Source organism: Macaca thibetana, chromosome 2 (genome assembly GCF_024542745.1).
Source record: "Macaca thibetana thibetana isolate TM-01 chromosome 2, ASM2454274v1, whole genome shotgun sequence".
NCBI lineage: Eukaryota > Metazoa > Chordata > Mammalia > Primates > Cercopithecidae > Macaca > Macaca thibetana.
The window spans coordinates 44,242,676-44,263,005 of NC_065579.1; the positions used below are offsets into that span (position 1 = coordinate 44,242,676).

The 20,330-nt window shown below is 41.0% G+C and overlaps 1 protein-coding gene across 2 annotated transcripts; it reads left to right on the top strand.

Annotated features, from left to right (window-relative positions):
• Positions 1–11,700: 11,700 nt before the first annotated feature.
• RNF7 (ring finger protein 7) lies at positions 11,701–18,863 on the top strand. 2 transcript variants are annotated; one of them, XM_050778098.1, is made up of 3 exons: positions 11,701–12,007; positions 16,705–16,752; positions 18,320–18,863. In XM_050778098.1, the coding sequence occupies exons 1-3, from the start codon at positions 11,833–11,835 to the stop codon at positions 18,436–18,438; spliced, it is 342 nt and encodes a 113-aa protein (XP_050634055.1). In that variant the 5' UTR covers positions 11,701–11,832; the 3' UTR covers positions 18,439–18,863. The 2 variants fall into 2 exon arrangements, with proteins under 2 accessions (XP_050634055.1, XP_050634056.1); XM_050778099.1 differs by having other exon boundaries at positions 11,713–12,000.
• The last annotated feature ends 1,467 nt before the right edge of the window (positions 18,864–20,330 follow it).

Below are 20,330 nucleotides of genomic sequence, written 5' to 3' on the forward strand. Positions count from 1 at the left end.
GGGGGAGGAAGAGGAAGAAGAAGAAAAGAAGGAAGGAAGGAAAGAAAGAAAGGAAGGAAGGAAGGAAGGAAGGAAGGAAAGGAAGTAGAAAGAAAGAAAGAGAAAGAAAGAAAATTGGTCTGTAGCCAAGGGAAGGGAAGGGAGGGGAAGGGAGGGGAAGGGAAGGAAGCAGAAAGAAAGAAAGAGAAAGAAAGAAAATTGGTCTGTTGCCCAGGCTGTAGTGCATTGGCATGATCTCAGCTCACTGTATCCTTGAACTTCTGGGCTCAAGTGATCCTCCTACCTCAGCCTCCCAAGTACTTAGGAGTACAGGCATGTGCCACCATGACTGGCTAATGTTAAATTTTTTGTAGAGATTAGGTCTTGCTGTGTTTCCAAGGCTGGTCTTGAACTCCTGAAACCCAAAGTGCTAGGGTTGCAGGCATGAGCCACTAGCCACTGCACCCAGCCAAAAATATTTTTAAAGTGAGAATTGAAAAGTGCCTAGCTTTCTCACCAGGTAATGTGTTGTTGTATAACTCCAGGCCAATACCTAATGCTAGCTTAAATCATCTTAGTCTCCACAAAAGAACAGGAACTTTTTCCCGTATCATACACTTGGGATATGCTTCACTGAAAAATGAGCAGAATTTTATAAGTGGAAAATAAGTAGAAAGAATGACCGTAAGTGTGGCATCCAGGAAACATAACAGTCTTTTGTGAGCTTAGGTGACACATGAATCCTGTGAGGCCTCAGCTGGCCTCCATTCCACACTGCTGGCCCCATTTCAAATGGTCTGTAGCATATGAAACACCTCACAGCCTGCGTCATGCATCCCACACTGCCTCCTTGCCTCAGTGGTCAAGACTTTGACCTCTGTTTGCCTACTGAAGGCTTTACCTTCCCCTGCTTTGGACCTGTCCTCTTTATATTTCTAACTCTGAACTTTGTTTTTCTCCTTGACCATGATTTACCTGTTTCCGATTAAATACTGTGTCACATAGAGAGAGTGTTTGGCTACAGGTAACAGAATCAGCTACGGTGCCCTACACAGTGGAAGAGCACTGGGCAGGTACAGCTACTGCCCACATCATCAACGTCCCAGATTCCTTCTCTCCTTCTCCACCATCGCCTCAGCAAGTGGCCCTTATCCTCATGGCTGCAAGGTGGCTGCCACACCTGTAACCTCTCATCTCCATTCCAGGCCAGAAGAAAAAGAAGGAAAGGACAAGGAGGAAGTGCTAGTATCTGATTTCTGGCCCGTTCCAAGTTGTGACATTCTTTTTTTTTTTTTTTTTTTTTTTTTTTGAGACAGAGTTTCGCTCTTGTTGCCCAGGCTGGAGTGCAATGGCATGATCTTGGCTCACTGCAACCTCTGCCTCCCGAGTTCAAGCATTTCTCCAGCCTCCCAAGTAGCTGGGATCACTGGCATGAGCCACCATGCCTGGCTAATTTTGTATTTCTAGTAGAGACAGAGTTTCTCCACGTTGGTCAAGCTGGTCTCAAACTCCCAACCTCAGGTGATCTGCCCTCCTCGGCCTCCCAAAGTGCTGGGATTACAGGTGTGAACACCGCGCCTGGCCTCAAGTTGTGACATTCTAAACCACATTGTCTTACACCTCCAGGTCCCTTTCCACATTCATCCACCTTGCCCTCCACTGCTCTTTCCTGTGCCCAGCCTGATTTGAGCTCATACTTGTACAACCATTTTCGTACTTCCACCTCAATTTACCCTCTGGAGCTGAAATTCAGTACTATTTTTGAAAGTTCTTGTTTTTCCTCTCAACTATATTTCTTGTTTTCCTTTCTGCTTTTGGCCTCTCCCTGGAGAAGCCTGGCCTCCGGAAACTGTAGTGTTAGGCACCTCCAGCCTTTTAAGCAGGACCTGGCCATGTGGCTAAATAAGAAGCAGGAAGGAGGAGAAGGCAGAGTGCCATGGGAAAGAATATGGAGGAGGGGTTGACATAGGCTCTCTGAATAACAATTAGGGATTTGGGTCTTTATTTTATAGGAAAATCAATGAGAACTCTGGGTTTCAAATGATAGAAAACCAATTCAAACCGACTTAAGTACAAAAGTAAATCTGTTGACTCCTGTAAGTCCAGGGTGGTTCTAGCTAAAAGTCCAGCTGGAATCAAGGGTTCCCATAATGCCACCCACGTCCGTCTCCTGGGAGTTCTGCTGCTGTGTTGACTTTACTCTCAGGCAGGCTCTTTCCCACATAGGGGCAAGTTGAGCAGCATTAGCCAAAGGGTTACATTCTGCCCGGTTAATAATCTCAAGAAGGAGCTCTTCTTTGGATTTTCACTGGACAACCGTGAGTCACATGCACACCTGTTAAACAATCACTGTGCCAGGGAGATGAAATACACTAGACATCCCTGGGCTATGTGCATACCCTGGAGGGCAGGGGAGTGGAACCCTAAAACAAACTCAAGGTACTGTTCCAGAAAGAAGCTAAAATGGAAGCTGGGTAGGCGGAAATAAGAGATGTCTACTAAAGAAAGAGGGCCAGGAATGGTATTAGAGCTAGTAATGATAAGATCAGAATGTTGCTTTCAGATGATTAATCTGGAAGCAGGGTCCAGGATGGGCTTGGAGTTGGGGAAGTTTGGGATTAGGAAAACCAGTTAGGAGGCTACTCTATCATCCAAGTAAAAGACATGACAGTGAGAATGGGAAAGACAGGACAAGTGTAAAAAGTTACTTCAGAGGTAAATTAATTGTCAGGACCACTCACGCCAAGAAGATATAAGGAAGAGGTATGAGGTCAGAGGAAAGTCGTTTGGCTAATAAGAATGTGGGAGAGCGCCTCTCTCAGAAGCCTAAGACCCACTCCCTCTAAGGTAGTTGTGAGATATCCTACCTGTTTATGATTATGTTCTTTCCCCATGCAGGTAAACTACCGGTCTTAAAAATTACAGTCACTCCCCAGATCTCTTCAGATACCTTCAGATCAATTTGGAAAAATAGCAAGAAGTCTAATACTATCCGTAAAAAGAAGAAAAAGGTAAGTTCTTGGACGTCTGTGTCAGTGAGGAGCAGCCACCAGGGAGTGCTGTGTGGAGCCTGGGCCCTTGGGGCAGATGGCACCATCAGCTGCAGGTTTTGCATTTGATTATATGAGAATTTAGGTTCTAGGTCATGCTCCTCTACACCATCATTCCAATCTGATGGATGATGATTGAACCAAGAGACAAGTAGTAAGAGAAAAACAGTTTCCTCAAAGATTGGCAGACTGGGCCTCCCCTCTTTAATTCCCACCGCTACCCAAATCCTAGTTGCTGCTAACCTATTGTGGATCTGAAAAGATAAATTTACCTTTAAATTTACCTAAACTCTTTATGAAGGCTGTGCTACCTCTTAGGAGGTAATGCTTTATGTATGTTTATTCTCTACTGTAAGAAGTTGAATTCCCTTTTTTCTATAATTTATGATGTCCTGTTTATTATTTCACAGACTAAAAACTGAATATGGGTGCTGTATTTCCATATGGATATCATCTATTTCCACGGCCAAGCAGACATGCCTAGATAGATATTGCTTATTCTATAGTAATATTTTTCACTGTAACCAAGTCCCTTTCAAGTTCTCAAATTTGATGATTATTGTATGAAAGTTTAAAGTCATGTGATAATCCTAGCTTATGATGATCCCATCACACTTGTCATTTTCTAAAATGTGGGTTTCACAAGTAAGCCTTAGTAGAAAGAGATGCAGTTCTCTGAGGCTTCATCTCTCCTGTATATGAAATTTATAAGTTGAAGTAAGTCATAATTTTATCTAAGAAAGAAAGAATCCTCTTTCATAAATATACCTATAGTTGAGAACAATAAGAATGCTTGGAAATAATAACCACTTCCTAAAAGACACCATCCCTAAAAATGAGGATCTTCCCTAAATGAGGAAACTTTTTTTTTAAGATGGGGTCTTGCTCTGTTGCCCAGGCTGGAGTGCAATGGTGCAATCTCAGCTCATTGCAAACTCTGCCTCCTGCATTCAAGCGATTCTCCTGTCTCAGCCTCCTGAGTAGCTGGGATTATAGGCGTGCACCACCACGCCTAGCTGATTTTTTGTATTATTAGTAGAGACAGAGTTTCACCATGTTGGCCAGGCTGGTGTCGAACTCCTGATCTCAGGTGATCCACCTGCCTTGGCCTCCCAAAGTGCTGGGATTACAGGCGTGAGCCACCGCACCCGGCCAAATGAGGAAACTTCAAATCCCTCTGCCCCACCATGAAGATGCAACACAGCCCCGTGAGAGATGGAAGAGGTGTGGTTGATTGATGTACGGATGACAGTGGGTGAGTTGGGTTTTATATGCCACAACAATACGGTGCAGGATGAAGAGCATGGCCTGGGCAGTTAGATGAACCAGAAGTCTCTGTAGAGGAATTGCCACTTTCCAGGTACTGAGCCTGGGCAAGTCAGTTCACCTCATGCTCCTCAGTTTCCTCTTGTAACTGAGGAACTTACTATATGTAAGATATAGTTAAGAGGAGCAGGGCTGGGTGCAGTGGCTCATGCCTGTAATCCCAGCAATTTGGGAGGCTGAGACAAAAGGATCGCTTGAGGCCAGGACTTCAAGACCAACCTGGGCAACATAGTGAGACCCCCTATCTCTACAAAAAATTGAAAAATTAACCAGCTGTGGTGGCATGTGCCCGTAGGCCTCGCTATTTGAAAGGCTGAGGCGGAGGGATTGCTTAAGCCCAGGAGGACAGCGCTTCAGTGAGCTATGATTGCACCACTGTACTCCAGCCTGGGTGAGGAAGTGAGACCCTACCTCAAAAAAAAAAGGAAAAAAAAAAACAGTAGTGCCTATCTCAATTGGTGAGCATTGAATGAGACCACACACGTCAGGCATTTTAGAACAATGCCTTGTTCATATTATATACTCAAAAATAAATATGAGTGGCTCTTATTATTGCTGCTATCATTGTGGATGTTATAGAATTGAGTGGTTCCAGTTATTTCACCTATGACAACCACACAAGAAACATAGGAAAGAAATGAAAAAAAGAAGACTTAAGACCTCTTCGCTTTGAAGTAAAAATAAAAAACAAAAAAACATTTAACAAGTGCTAGCAAGTTTGTGGAATCAAACTAACTGTGGGGTAAGAATGGCATAGTAAATTAGCTCCACTCTCCAGGGTCTTAGGATCTAGTAAAGAAGACAAGATCTTCGGCCAGGCGCGGTGGCCCACACCTGTAATCCCAGCACTTTGGGAGGCTGAGGCAGGTGGATCACGTGAGGTCAGGAGTTTGACACCAGCCTGGCCAATGTGGAGAAACCTCATCTCTACTAATAATACAAAAATTGGCCAGGTGTGGTGGCACATGCCTGTAATACCAGCTACTAGGGAGGCTTAGGCAGGAGAATCGCTTGAACCCAGGAGGCGGAAGTTGCAGTGAACAGAGATTGCACCATTGCACTCCAGCCTGGGCAACAAGAGCAAAACTCCATCTCCCCCCCCCCAAAAAAAAAACCAAGATTTTCTTGCATTAAAAGTCAACAATAAAGTATATGAGTTGGAAAAATATGCGTCATTAGGCAGGATAAGAAAGGCCATAGGACCATGGAGTAACAAGATCAATGTAACAAATTTATCAGAACTGATGTATCCAATATGTGAGAGCTCCTGAGAACTGTTCCTGCTTAAAAGAAATGCAAATAGGCTGGGCTGGCGCGGTGGCTCACGCCTGTAATCCCAGCACTTTGGGGGGCTGAGATGGGTGCATCACGAGGTCAGGAGATCGAGACCATCCTGGCCAACATGGTGAAACCCCGTCTCTACTAAAAATACAAAAACTAGCTGGTCATGGTGGCGCATGCCTGTAATCTCAGCTACTCGGGAGGCTGAGGCAGGAGAATGGCTTGAACCAGGGAGTTGGAGGTTGCAGTGAGCCGAGATCGCGCCACCGCACTCCAGCGTGGTGAAAGAGCAAGACTCCATCAAAAAAAAAAAAAAAAAGAAAGAAAGAAAGAAAAGAAAAGAAAAAGAAAAGAAAATTTAAAAAGACCTTTTTTGAAATTTGCCACACATATCCACTGGGTGGGAGTGTAAAATCAGTATACCCCTTTAGCGGGTCTTTTGGCAGTGTTTATTAAAATGAAAAATACATAGCTTTCGACCCGGCCATTCTGCTTTTAGAAATTTGTTTACTGTCACATGTGTGCAAGGAAATACATATAAGGATGTTCACTGCAGCACTCTTTATTTTACATGGGAAATAACTAAATTTTTCTCAAAGAGTTTCGGGAGAATAAATCACAGTAAATGTATGTGGTAGAATACTATGCAATCATTGAAAGAATAATGTGGATACGTAAGTGCTTATATGGAAAGGCATTCAAGTAACACCATTTTTAAAAACAGGTATAGAATATGTGAAAAATTCATACAAAAATGAATTGACGTAGTATAATCCAGCAATTTCACATGTTTGTATGTATCTAAAAGAACTGAATGTAGCGTCATTAAGAGATATTTGAACACCATGTTCAAAACAGCATCATTTACAATAAATCAAAGGTGGAAGTAGCCCAAATGTCCATGGAGAGATGACTGGATAAATTAAATGTGATATATACATAAAATGGGATATTGCTCGGCCTTAAAAACGAAGGAAATTCTGACACATGCTACAACATGGATAAACCTTTAAGGATATTATGCTAAGTGAATAAGTCAGTCACAAAAATACAAATACTGCATGCCTCCACTTAGATACTTACAGTAGTCAAAATCAGAGACGGAAAGTAGAATGGTGGTTGAGAGGATGTATGAGGAGGGAGTTATTGTTTAATAGGTACAGAGTTTCAGTTTTGCAAGATGAAAAAGTTTTGGAGATTGTTTGCACAACACTGTGAACATACTAAACACTGCTGAACTGTACACTTAAAAATGGTTAAGATGGTAAATATTTTGCATATTTTACCACAATTTAAAATTTTTTAAAAAAATTGATGCATTGTGTGTCTGCTTGTACATATACAGGAATTTCTGGAGAGTCTATTAATAGTACTTGGGTTTTTATTGTATTCCTGTTTTACTGTTTTTATCATTTGTGAGCTGTCAATTTTTAAAAACTTAAAATTGTTCAATAAATTATGATGAGCTTGTTAAACATCAGTAACAGCACTCTTTGCTTGCTGTGTGACCTGGTGCCAAAAGTGCAGAAGAAGCGCAGTAAATCCTGTGATTTCCTGGGAGGACATGAATATGTGGTGGCAAAGAGTGGCCAGCGAGAACACAAAGATGAGTACATTTTTTCTAAGCACAGAGGGCAATCCAGCTGAAGAAGGCAGGGGAAGTTCTGTCCGATTTTGAGGAAAAGCCAGTCCATGGTACGCTTGGATGTCTGTGCAGACCAATCTCACGAGGATCCTGCAGAGGGGTGCCGGGGATGGCCTTGACAGGTAGGTCGGGGCCATATTGTGGCAGGGCTTAAATGAACAATCAGGACATTTAGATTTCGTTCTGATGATAATGTGGAGCTTTGGAACATTTTGAGCAGGAGAATGTCAGAGGAAGGAAAATTAACCAGGCATGTTAGATTGAGTGGGATTTAGACTGGGGAGGAAAGGCAGGGAAGAAGTCAGGACACCGTAATCCAGAAACAAGGTGATGAGGTTAAGATTCCACAATGGGAATGGAAAGTCTGGTTGATTCTAGAAACTTCTAAAGAAAGAATGAACAGATAATTACGTATGAAGGGTGAGGAAGGGGAAAGAGTCAACAGTGACTGTGGTTTCAGACCAGGACAGTTATACCTAGGAGAGAATTACATCTCAGGCAAAGAAAGCAAACTGTTGAAAGAAAGCTAAATTTTGCAAGAAAGGAAATGAACTCCCTTTCACCTGTTGAGTATGAAGCAACAATGAGTCATTCAAGCAGATGTCACCAATATCTAATAGAAAAACTCAGCAGATTTCAAAAAAGAGGTAAAAGCATACACACAGTGCTATACTCATCCACACCTGCAGCTTCAGAAGATTCAATGTGGAGCAATTTTAGACAAATGGATTAAAATCGATCCCCAAAACTCTACTTTCTCAGCAAAGTCACCAGTTTTCTAAAGAAGGCATCATGAAATTTAGGCATGGGTTTCTCTCTTTCATTTTTCATCTATTCTGAAATATTCTATGTCACTTCTTTTTTCACATCTGAAATTGATTTACGTCACACAGTTGATGATCGATGTCTTACGATGAATGAAATATAATGTTGGGAGGATTTAAGGAATTCTCCAACAAAGGCTGATTGCTTTGGTCAAATGTACGCTTTCAGTATGGGATGTGTGTGCACGTGTGTGTGTGTGTTGGGGGAGTGGGGCAGCAGGATTAATAATTTATGGCCACAGCACTGTCATCTAAGACCAAGAGAGGCAAATGAACTGGAGGGTTCCATCTGACCAAAAAAGACCAGCAAATTCTCAGGGACCTATGGACATGAACACAATTATTTCCAAGAAAAAAGATGAGCCATAACTCTTGTCTGACAAGTGTGATGGAGAGCAGACTTGCTTAGAAGGACATTCCCAGGAGGAGGTAGCATATACATTTCAGGCTAACTTTGATCTCTAGCCTCTAGGAACAATTTTCTTGCTTTGTCATTATAGTTCCAAACATTGGTCCCTTTGGGGAAACTACTCCAGCTCAACAAGCAAATGTCATCAGGTTTGTTTTTGTTTTTATTTCTTTCCCTAGTGCAGGAAAGAAGTCCAGAATATGCCTCTATAGCATAAGGATTATTTTGAGCGAAAGGCATTTGAGAATCGACAGATGCAGGAAGAGTTGTTTTATTTTATTTTAATTTTTTCCCTGAACTTACCTGTCTAAAAGCAATGCCTCTCAAAAGAATTCAACTGTCTTAAATTCCTTCCCAGGAATTTTAAAACCAGGGAAGGTTGACCCTATCATTAGAAACAAGAAGTTGGTACTGGGATAATAAATCAGCTAATAGACTTTGTCACAAAACTATCATATCTCCTATCTATTCTCCCAAAGGCCTGTTTATCTTTTCTGAAAGTTATTTTCCAGAAGTGCCCTTTTTCCTTCTCCCTTTCCTTTATTTAGACAGTGTATAAGCCCCAAATTCTAATTGCCCCTTGAGTCATAACTTTCTGTGAACTCTGACTACTTTGGTGAATAAAAATCTATCTTTTCTCCTGCTAATCTGTGTTTTGTTGGTTTAATTTGCAATCCCCCCAAATACTGAACCTAAGAGGGTAGAGGGAAAGTTTTACTTCCCTGACAACAGGAAAACTTATTTTGTTAAAGATGAATGGCACAGAAGGGGGAAATGATGGTTGGAGTGAGGACCAAAGAAATAACAAAAATGTCCACTTGTACTGAGACAAACTTTTCCTAAATATTTATCAGTTAGTCCTTAAATATTTTGCTTAAGAGAAGTCCTCAAAATTAAAGAAACTACGTCTTCAATGTACTGAGCAGAAGGAATGGAGACTGTGCAGCTGAGGAAGCGGGGGCTGAAAAATAAGTGTGGGTTGTGTCCCCACACACCAAGGACTGGTGAGAGGAACAACGCACAGTGGTGGAGTGGGAACTGAGCAGGCCATGAGGAGGACAGATATTTGTTTTGCTGCATTCAAGGCCGCCTATAGTTCCTGCCCTTTGGGTGCTCATGATGGCAGACAAGCTCTCATGAAGGTGAACCAAAGGAGGGAAATCACAGGAGACCCGTTGGCCCCACCACGCCTGAACAGCTGCTGCAGCCTGAACTTTCCACCTCACTCCTGCTTTCCCTTCTCCCCATGCATGCTTGCTTGTTGCACTGAACTCCGGTGCATCACTCATTCCTGTTCTCTTTGTCAGGAGAAAAAGTTCTCCTGACATGCAGTGTGTCAAAACCATACTCATCTCCCCAATCCGCCTTCCACTTCCCGCCCCTATGCTCCCGCCTGGCTTCTATTCTCAAATTTCACCGCAGCCGACACCTCTCTCCAGATTTCATGGCTCAGCAAGGGCACATACCATTCCTCCAGCAAAGCCATCCTTCTCCCTTTTCACCATTTCATCCTTTTGTCTTTCAAACTTCTCACCAACTGGGTGCGTTTTATCCTTCTCTTTGTTAGATACCTAGCATTTACAGCCATCTCTAGGCAGATGTGTGGTCGTTCAGTAAGAAGGGAACACATGTTTTGTGTGCTCACTCCAATGGGTGTCTGGCTTATAAAGTTGGTGTGGTCCAATTCCTGTCTGCCACCACCATTGTGCTCTGCTCTGCCCAACAGCTCAGAGAGGTTTGCTCTCTCCACTGGCCCTGAAGGCCCTGAAGGCCTCCCATGTTCCCCCAGTTCAAACTTCACCTCTCCCATGAGGCTTTCCCTCACTGCATCCTGCACCCTCACAGCCCTTAACACACCACTCAACAAATACACATTTCCATCTAACCGAATGTGACCCTGCGTCCATATTTATGTTTCTATAGATTAATGCATTCTTGTTTCCCCTGCCAGGTTCCATTGGCCTGGTTACCTTTTGCCCAGGTATCAGGAGATGAGGGGATGGCGAGAGGCTCAGAATCCAAACTTGACAGAGTAGGTGTCCACCACTAGGTGACGGTGGGATCAGGCATCTCCTTAGGCTGTCTGTGCTTCTGCTTTCTTTTCAGTGGAGATGCCTGCTTTCTTGGAAACACATGTGATGGTGGGCTAGCAGTAGAAGCACTACTGTAATAACAATGTGATCTTTGTCATTTCACTTCTTCGGACCTCATTAGTCCTACATATAAAAAGAGGAAGTTAAACTAGCTCAAATGTACTGAGCAGAAGGAATGGAGACTCTGCAGATGAGGAAGCAGGGCCTGAAAAATACGTGTGGGTTGTGTCGCCACACACCGGGACTCCTGGGATCCTGACCTCTTTTAGGGGTCAAAAGAGGGCAAACTAGTTGCCTAACAATATTTAGAGCTATTTCTCTCTTTTCACTCTCATTCTACGAGTGTACACGGGAGTTTCTAGAAATTACATGGTATGTGAAGTTATCCCTCTAATGATAACCTCTAATGAGGTTATTACTGTGATTTTTAATGAATACATTTAAAAATATGTTTTAATTTCTTAAAAAGAAACATTAATCTCTATGTACGTGTGTATACATATACAGGAAATGTATGAATATTCATTATACATGAATGTACATATATTCATTGTATATATGTATATATATTCATACATATGTGTGTGTGTATATATATATTTATACATTTCCTACATAAATAAAAGCTCTTTAAGGGACTAATAATTTTTAAGTGAAAAGGAGTCCTGAGACCAAAAAGTCTGAGAATCACTGAGCCAGATTTCTAGATCTTTAAGATCATTAATTCACTCAAGAAATAATTGTGCCTCTTGTGGCCAGGCATTTTGTAGATACCGAGGACAATGTGGTGATAAGAACATGTTCCCTGCTCTGATAGAGTTTTACACTTGGGAAGGAAGAGACAAACAAATAAATTAACAAGATTATTTCTGAGAGCAGTAGTTTTAATGAAGCCATAAAGCAGGACACACATTCCAGCACAATCTGTGCGCCTGCTCAGACGTAACACCCCGCAGCGCGGCAGGCGGATTCGGCAGCGTAGCCCCGAGAAGCCCCAAGCCCGCTCGGTCGCCCCAGGAGGGCGGGGCCCGCCTGCCCCCCTGCCGCTGGCGTCCGGTGACGTCACTGGGCCGCGCCAGCCAATCGTGGGTGGCCGGGGTCTGGGCACCACGGTGGCCTGCGGCCTGCGGGCGGCGCTGTGGCCCGTCGGGCGGCCCGGCAGAGCCGCCCTAGCCTCCCGCCTACCCCAAGCCAACGTCTCCGCCGTCGGCTCCGCTGCGCCGCCATGGCCGACGTGGAAGACGGAGAGGAAACCTGCGCCCTGGCGTCTCACTCCGGGAGCTCAGGCTCCAAGTCGGGAGGCGACAAGATGTTCTCCCTCAAGAAGTGGAACGCGGTGGCCATGTGGAGCTGGGACGTTGAGTGCGATACGTGCGCCATCTGCAGGGTCCAGGTGATGGGTAAGCGCTGCACGCAAGGCCGGGGCCGCGCTGCGGCCTCCGGGAGCCGACTTCGGGATTGGGACGGGACGGGCGCCCGCCAGAAGCCTTGGAAAGTCCCCTGCCTTGGGGAGTGGGTGGAGGTCGCCCTGCCCGGGCGCCGGAGGAACGCGGAGCCACGATCCTGTTGCGGCTCCTGAGGGCTGAGGGGTTGTGCAACAGGCGCCCGGCGCCGGGTGGTTGGTGTTCTAGGGAGAGAAATGGGCAATAAACGGAGGTAAACAAGGTAATTTCAGGTAGTGATGGGTGTGACCAGGATAATAAAACCGGGTGATTGTTGGGAACTAGCAGGAAACACTTCGGTTTGTGTGGCCAGCCCCTGTTCTAAAAGCTCATCGCAAGGTGGACAGAGTAAAGGCCGTGATTCAGCAGTGAACTTTAATAGTCTTGGTCACCATCAAAGTGATGCTCCGGAGTCATCTTCCACAAAACGACACCCTTAGTTCTCCTCGAGGTACACAGGAAAGTGTTCACAGCCATTGCATTTCCAGATTAGCTTACCGCCGCTCTTCGAATGGCTTTTAAATCTGGATTGATCTAAGACGGGTCAGATAGCACTAGCGTGGCTTGAAGGGGACAGTGTGTTTCAAGAATATCTAAGTTTCATGGAAGCCGAAGAATTGTAAGCCCTTTTTTCAGAAATGTAGAACTTCACCTCCATTACACCCCCCTCACCATATCGGATGTCATTTCCTGGAGAAGATACTGCCCTGCTCTGAGTCATGCCTTTGTGGAGAACCCTCTTACAAATATGTCCTCTTTCTGTGATATTTGGAGTTAAAATATTAGACCAAGCAAAATGTTTCAGAACAGCTTAATCTTGTTATATTTTATATGGTTCTAAGATCTCAGACCACTTTGAAAAGCAAGTGCTGTTTAAATGCAAGTTGTATTTTCAGATAGGGCATTTAAAATTACTGTGAGAGCATCTTCAGTGGAGTTCTTTATTGAGGGTAGTTAAAGAAAACAGACATTTCTGTAGTTTGAAAACTGACTTGTCTTGAAAAATGAGAGAATTGGAGAACATAAAGAGAATTGCTGTCCTTGAGGGGGGATGAGACTTTAAACCTACCAGAATCAAGAGATTTCTCAATTTATGCTCTTTTGTCTTTTATTCTATGGGCTTGTTTCAAAGAGGATTTACAACAATTGGATTCAGATATTTTTACCTTTTACTTTTGAAAGACCTTGTTATTAGACATGACCCACTTATTTTATATGGATCACTTGAGCCCAAGAGTTTGAGACCTGCCTAGGCAACATCGCAAGACCGTATCTCTACAATTAAAAATTAAAATAAAGTGACCAGGCATGGTGGCCTCCAGCTACTCAGGAGGCTGAGGTGGGAGGATCCCTTGAGCCCAGGAGGTCGAGGCTACAGTGAGCCTTTTTCCTGCCACTGCCACGATACTCTAGCTTGGGTGACAGAATGAGACCCTGTCTCAAAAACAAACAAACAAAACATATTAGGCTTTAAAAGTATCTAGTTTATTTGCCAGCAGTACAGATGCCCCTACACTCACTTAGGAATCATAGTTTCCAGTTTGGGAAGCATTTTTTAACTGATCCAAGAGACTTTTTTTTTTTTTTTTTTTTTTTTTTTTTTGGCAATACAAGTTTTGCTAAACATTTTATCTCCTAAATAAATTCCTTTAGTTTAAAGGAAACTAAACTTTCACTTAGTTCCTTTTCAGTTTAAAAATAATGTTCCCAAAGGGTATTTTCAAAAGATTTCTCTCCCAAAAAGCTATTTCCTCCCCGAAGGAAAAACATTTAAGCAGTAAGTAGAAATGTATAACCTGAAATAATGATTGAAACTTTGCAACAAATAAACTTTACTGAGATATTTTAATGTAGGTCAAAGTATAGGCTATAAATGACACATTTCATCATAAACTTTCTAATTATAGCAAGTATTCTGCTACTACAGGATCAGTCTTGCATATTTGCAAACAGCTGTACTTTGGGTTCAGGAAAGTATTCTAGGCTAGACCTTTGTATTTTGTTTATGAGGTGTTAAAACCCACTTAGAGGTCAGGTGACAGCAGAAGGAAATTTTTTTTCCAGACTTCCTAGTCTTTACCCTAGCACCCTTCTAAAAGGTGTTATTGTACTCCTTAGAAATGTGCTGTTTTAGATTCTAGGAAGATCATTAAAGCAAATTTTTATCTTTTATCTGCAACTTTAGGAATTTGTGTAGATTTGGGTCAGTTTTGATAATCTACATTAGAGCTATAAGCGTAATTTAGAGATTCCTAGATTCAGCAACAAGAACCCACTTTGTTCCCTTTCCTTAGTATTTGGAATTTATCTCACACTTGTGATTTATTATACTTTCTGCTCCCAAGATTTGCCTGTCAGCCCATTCTGATATGGATAACACTCTCATCTTCGTTTCCACTATCCTCCCTTCATTCAGAAAAGAGTGATGATTGCATAGTGAGCAAAGTGCTGATGAAAAGCGTTGAATAGGTTTGCTAGTAGAGCCAGTTATAATAGCCAGGGTAACCCTTCATGACTGTATCACCTTAGATATTTCACGTAACTTTTGGGAGCCTTATTTTCCTAATTTGTAAAGAGGCAGTTGGGATCACCAACCTTAATGTTAAAATTCTGTGATTGCACAGAACTAGAGCCAGATACAGGTAGCACGTCTTCACTGTTGTATCACAACCCTCATGATATTTAGTTGTCTGTCTACGTCCCCATTTGGTGGTGAGCCCCTTGAGACCCAGCCTTGGTCATTTTGGTGTCTCCAGTGCATAACTCCTTGCACAGAGGAGTAATTGTGGGATTGAAGAAAACCTCAGGAGGCAGTGGTTGTTTTTAATCCACACTGAAGAGACTAGGGCGGTGGTGTGTTTTTAAGGGTAAGAGCATGTGGAGAGGAGCAAACAAATGCCTGAGCAAAACCCAGTATAAGAAGAGAAGCAGGCTTCAACTCCACCGTGTTTCTATTTTTACAGAATTATTTTTCTCCTATTTATGTTAAAAACTATTTTCTGTTGGTTTGAACTTCCTTTTACCCAACACTGACTCCTCTTCCAGCTAGTGAATGAGTCCATTTTTGGTCCCTAAAATATTCTATATTACTTTTTTCATTAAGCTGATAGTATTCCAGATTGAATTTTGAAAACTTCTAGTACAGCCTTTAGGATCTCATTTTTAGTGTTTACACCTACTCCACTATATTAGAAGTTACTGTAAGCTCACTGGGCATGCTCATGGACAGTTCATTTTCAAGACACCCTTTTAAATAACCCATACATATAATGTTAGTATTTGTTTATATGTACATCAAGAAATTCTAGAAGGATACCCAAGAAACCACTAATAAAGTAATTTATTAAAGTACTTTACCATTGCTGGGTAAATGCTTTGGGCTCAGACTTACCTGTAAAGGAAGTATTTTTTTTTAAACTTTTATTTTAGATTCAGGGGTATAAGTGTAGGTTTGTTACATAGGTAAACTTGTGTCACAGGGGTTTGTCGTACAGATTATTTCATCACCCAGGTATTAAGCCTAGTACCCATTAGTTATTTTTCCTGATCCTCTCCACCCTCCACCCTCCGAAAGGTCCCAGTGTGTGTTGTTCCCTGCTGTGTGTCCATGTGTTCTCATCATTTAGCTCCCAAGCATTTTCTTACAAAGAAAAAAACCTTAGTGCTTAGGGATATCTAGTATTTACTTATTTTATCTATAAAATTCTCACCAGTATATATCATTCCCACTTAATGTATAAATACCTCACGGTATTGTCCCTTTTTTACAGATGAGGGAATTGGAGTTCGTAATTGGTCCAAGGCCATGAACCTAATAAATGCCAGTGAAATGGGATTTGACTGTAGATCTGGCTCCGCAGCCCTTGCTTTCCCCTCTGTGTCTCACTGGCTTCTCACCAGCCTTGTCTGGATGACCATCAGTAGCAACCTATTAGAAGCATACAAAGCAGTTCATTTTAGAGGAAGTCTCAAGTGTCTTAGGGTAGAAAGTAAAAAGTTGCTTTTTATGAGTTGCTGAAGGAAAACTTATGTATCAGTAAGTATGGATGACTTTAAAAAACTTGTTTATGAAAGAATCAAATTTTTTCAATTTAGTTTTTATATAAGTTATATATTCACATAGTTCAGAAATTGAGGAAGGTATGTATATTACCTGGAAGAGGAGTGAAAACTCTCCTTCCCATTCCACACCCTCTCAGTAAACTTTATTATTGGTTCCTTGGGTATCCTAGTGTTTTTTGATGTATGTATAAACAAATGCTAACATATATATATGGTTTATTTAAAGGGTGTCTTGAAAATAAACTGCCCGTGAGCATGCCCAGTAAGCATATAGTAACTTCGAATATAGTGGAGTGTGGCATATTTTTCTCTAGTAATTTTCTCTATTGGCACTGTCAGGACATCTTTTCATCAGAGCTTATAAAAATAGAGGATTTGTTGTTAACTGTTGTGAAATTGCTCCTGGTTATAAGTAAATTAGTAGAATGCCTTGTACTTTATTCCTCTTTAAATAGTTATATTCAGATGAGAAATTAATAGTATGAGTCTTTACTGCCATCTCTAACCCTTAGAGCTTTTGACTTTGAAGTGTCTGGTTTTTAAAAATTACATTCTGAGCATCAGAATGAGAATTGCTGTTTGTTTACTTTTAGATGCCTGTCTTAGATGTCAAGCTGAAAACAAACAAGAGGACTGTGTTGGTATGTTGTAATTTCGCTCTCTTGCATTTTCAACTGAAGGTTTTCTCTCAGTAGGGATGTTTGAATTTGAAATTAAGATTGACTTTATCAATACACAAAAATAAACTGTAAAGCAGTGATCCATTATTAATATAAAATATGTTGGTTCTCAGAAGAGTTTAATGGAGTGAACCTGCAAATCCTTTTATTGCCATAATTAAGAATTGGTTATATATTCCAGACATGGTCATAATAAACATTTTGGTAATCAAAAATTAAATATTTTCTATTTAGAAAATTAGAAAATCAGAATGTCAAAACATTATTTGAATTTTGGCTATGTTATAGGTCACTTTTGGTTCTAATAAGGCATTTCACTTTTCAATACTTTTATAATATGGTATTTAACTTTAAAATCAGAGTAGAAAAATTCTAAGTCTCAAGTATGTTTTTGGAATGTGGTTTGTGTATCAAATTTTCTTTAGAGTCTTAGACTATAAAAGTTGTCGTAGGCTAAATATTTTAGGCAGTTCAAAGATTTTTATGCCCTAGTTCTTGAGGTGATCAAGTCTGGATTGCTATATAAACATGTTTACAGATTTTCTTAGAATAAAAGATCGGCTTTGTATTTTGTGTTTGCATGGTGTACATAGAACACAAATACATGATGTACATAGAACTTAATATTGATTCTTGCAGTTTTGATCCAGTTCTTCCTCCTGAAACACTTAGAATGTTTCACCCTTGCTTCCTACCCCCTGTAGCAAATTTTCATAGGAATTTTTTTTCTTTTTTTCTGCCTTATTTCTTTCATTTAATCTTTTTCTTTTGTCATATAGCTCAGTTGATCAAGCAAGGGACAGATGAATACCAAATTTGAGATTGCATTCTAGATTATGGATGATTTCCCTTGTTTTAAAGTTTTTCTTCCATGCTGCTTGTTTAAAAAGTATTAATTTAGGAATTGTGAGGGGCAGGCCACTTTCTTGGATCACAGAGAGACCTCTCTCTCCAGCCAGCCCCTTTGAAAATTTCATCGTCACATGAGGAATTGCACTGCTTGTGGATGACCTAACAATTCATTACTTCTAGAAAACAGCTCAGCTCAATAGATGCACAACTGAATATTTAGAAGCATGTTATTTATAATAGCCTACTGCATGCTAAAAACATTTACAACTCATTCTGTCTTGGTAAATAAAAATTGGAAGGACATTTTTCCATAAAATAAAGCCCAGAAGGTCTCTAAGGTCAGTGCATAACTGAGAAGGTCAGATCTAAGGAAGGTTCAAGTCCTTTCATCTCCTAAGTTCAAGAAGATAGCATGTGGAGCTGTGTAGGAACTAGGGGTCATCACATCACCCATAGATTCTAGAACGGGGATGGAAAGGCTCTCAAACAGTGACTTATGTCTCTGTGTAACTTACACATTTAAGTTTCTGTTTCTTTATAGATAGAAAAACATTATTTTGGCCAATTAACTGTCTTTTTTCAAGATTATTATTTGTAATATAAAATAAGCTGTAATTTTGAGTTGAGTATTTAAATTGAAATATGTAATGTCAACTCTTCTTTTTCTTTCTTTCAGTGGTCTGGGGAGAATGTAATCATTCCTTCCACAACTGCTGCATGTCCCTGTGGGTGAAACAGAACAATCGCTGCCCTCTCTGCCAGCAGGACTGGGTGGTCCAAAGAATCGGCAAATGAGAGTGGTTAGACGGCTTCTTAGTGCGGTTGTTCAGAGCCCTGGTGGATCTTGTAATCCAGTGCCCTACAAAGGCTAGAACACTCCAGGGGATGAATTCTTCAAATAGGAGCCGATGGATCTATGGTCCTTTGGGACTCATCAAAGCCTTGGTTTAGCATTTTGTCAGTTTTATTTTCAGAAATTCTCTGTGATTAAGAAGATAATTTATTAAAGATGGTCCTTTCTACCTCTGTGGTGTGTGTCGCGCACACAGCTTAGAAGTGCTACAAAAAAGGAAAGAACTCCAAATTGAATCACCTTTATAATTTACCCATTTCTCTACAACAGGCAGTGGGAGCAGTTTCAGAGAACTTTTTGCATGCTTATGGTTGATCAGTTAAAAAGGAATGTTATAGTAACAAATAAAGTGCAGTTTAAAACCCAACTCTTATTCTTAATTTGTTCCTAATATGTATTTTTGGCAGGGAAAGGGAGCGGTCCATGAAATCTTTATGTGATGTGAGGATTTTAAGTTTGGGCCAGTGAACGGGGTAAATAAAATTTAACTTTTAGGCATATGGAATTTTGATTGCCGTTAAAGTTACTATTCTCTGTCATTCAGCAAGAAAACGTAGATCTGTACTCACCTCACTGTTCAATCATTGAGTGGTAAAGGACAGAAGTATTTTCTAGTTCTGGTCAGATGATGTAATTTTTTTTTTTTTTTGAGGTGGAGTCTTGCTCTGCCACCCAGGCTGGAGTACAGTGGCATGATGTCAGCTCACTGCAACCTCCGCCTCCCAGGTTCAAGCGATTCTCCTGCCTCAGCCTCCCGAGTAGCTGCGATTATAGGCATGTGCCACTACACCTGGCTAATTTTTGTGTTTTTAGTAGAGACAGGTTTCCGCATGTTGACCAGGCTGGTCTCGAACTCCTGAGCTCAGGTGATCCGCCCACCTTGGCTCGCAAAGTGCTGGGATTACAGGTGTGGGTCACTGCGCCCGGCCCAGATGATATAATTTAACTGTGTTTTAGGTAACATGTTAATAAGGGAAAATGTTTACCAGTGTAGCATTGGGTCAAAAAGTTTATTTTATCACACAGTGTTTTAATAAATGGTTTATTCTGCTTACCTTATTTGAATTGTCATTATAATTTTATGTGCAACCTTAAACTTAATAAACTAATTTGTCAAGTAAATACTTTCATTTAATTTGAAAAATTTCATATTCATTTGCTCTTTCATTTGGTAATAATGAAATTTAAGGTTTATTACCTGGAAATAGTACAAGAAAATACTAAACTTTATCAAACTGTTTCACACTAAGGGGAGGTTATTTGTAACAAATAACGGACCACAAGTTCATTTTGGATTCTTCTGTGGTAGAGTCTACTGATATGAATTTAAGAAAAAACCTTAGAATCTTAACTTTTCACATCTGCAGATTCAGTTTGCCATTCTGAATTTTTAAATCTAAGGGATGTGGATACATAGAATGTTTAAAAACGTAACAATTAGAATAAAAAATTAAAATTATGCTTTTGTATGGGTTACTTTTTATGAATCACATTTTTCTGGAAATTTTTGCTTTATATTTTTTCACAGTTGTCTCTCTAGCTACTGAAAAAATTATACAAATATCTTTGGCCATTTGAATTTATCATTGTGCAGTAAACTGTTTTAGTAACTTTCTGTTTGACCTTTTTAGAAGGTTGCATCCTTAAAATGTGAACCAGATACACGGCTTTGCATTGAAGAGGAAAGCAGTAGAATGTCAGGTTACTTTAGGCAGTGTGACAGTATGTAAATGAAATGTGGAGGATGGCGCTAACAATTTGATTTTCCACACAGCAAAACCACAGTCCCGCCACCTAACAAAGCCCTGTTTATGCTACACACCAGCATCTGAGG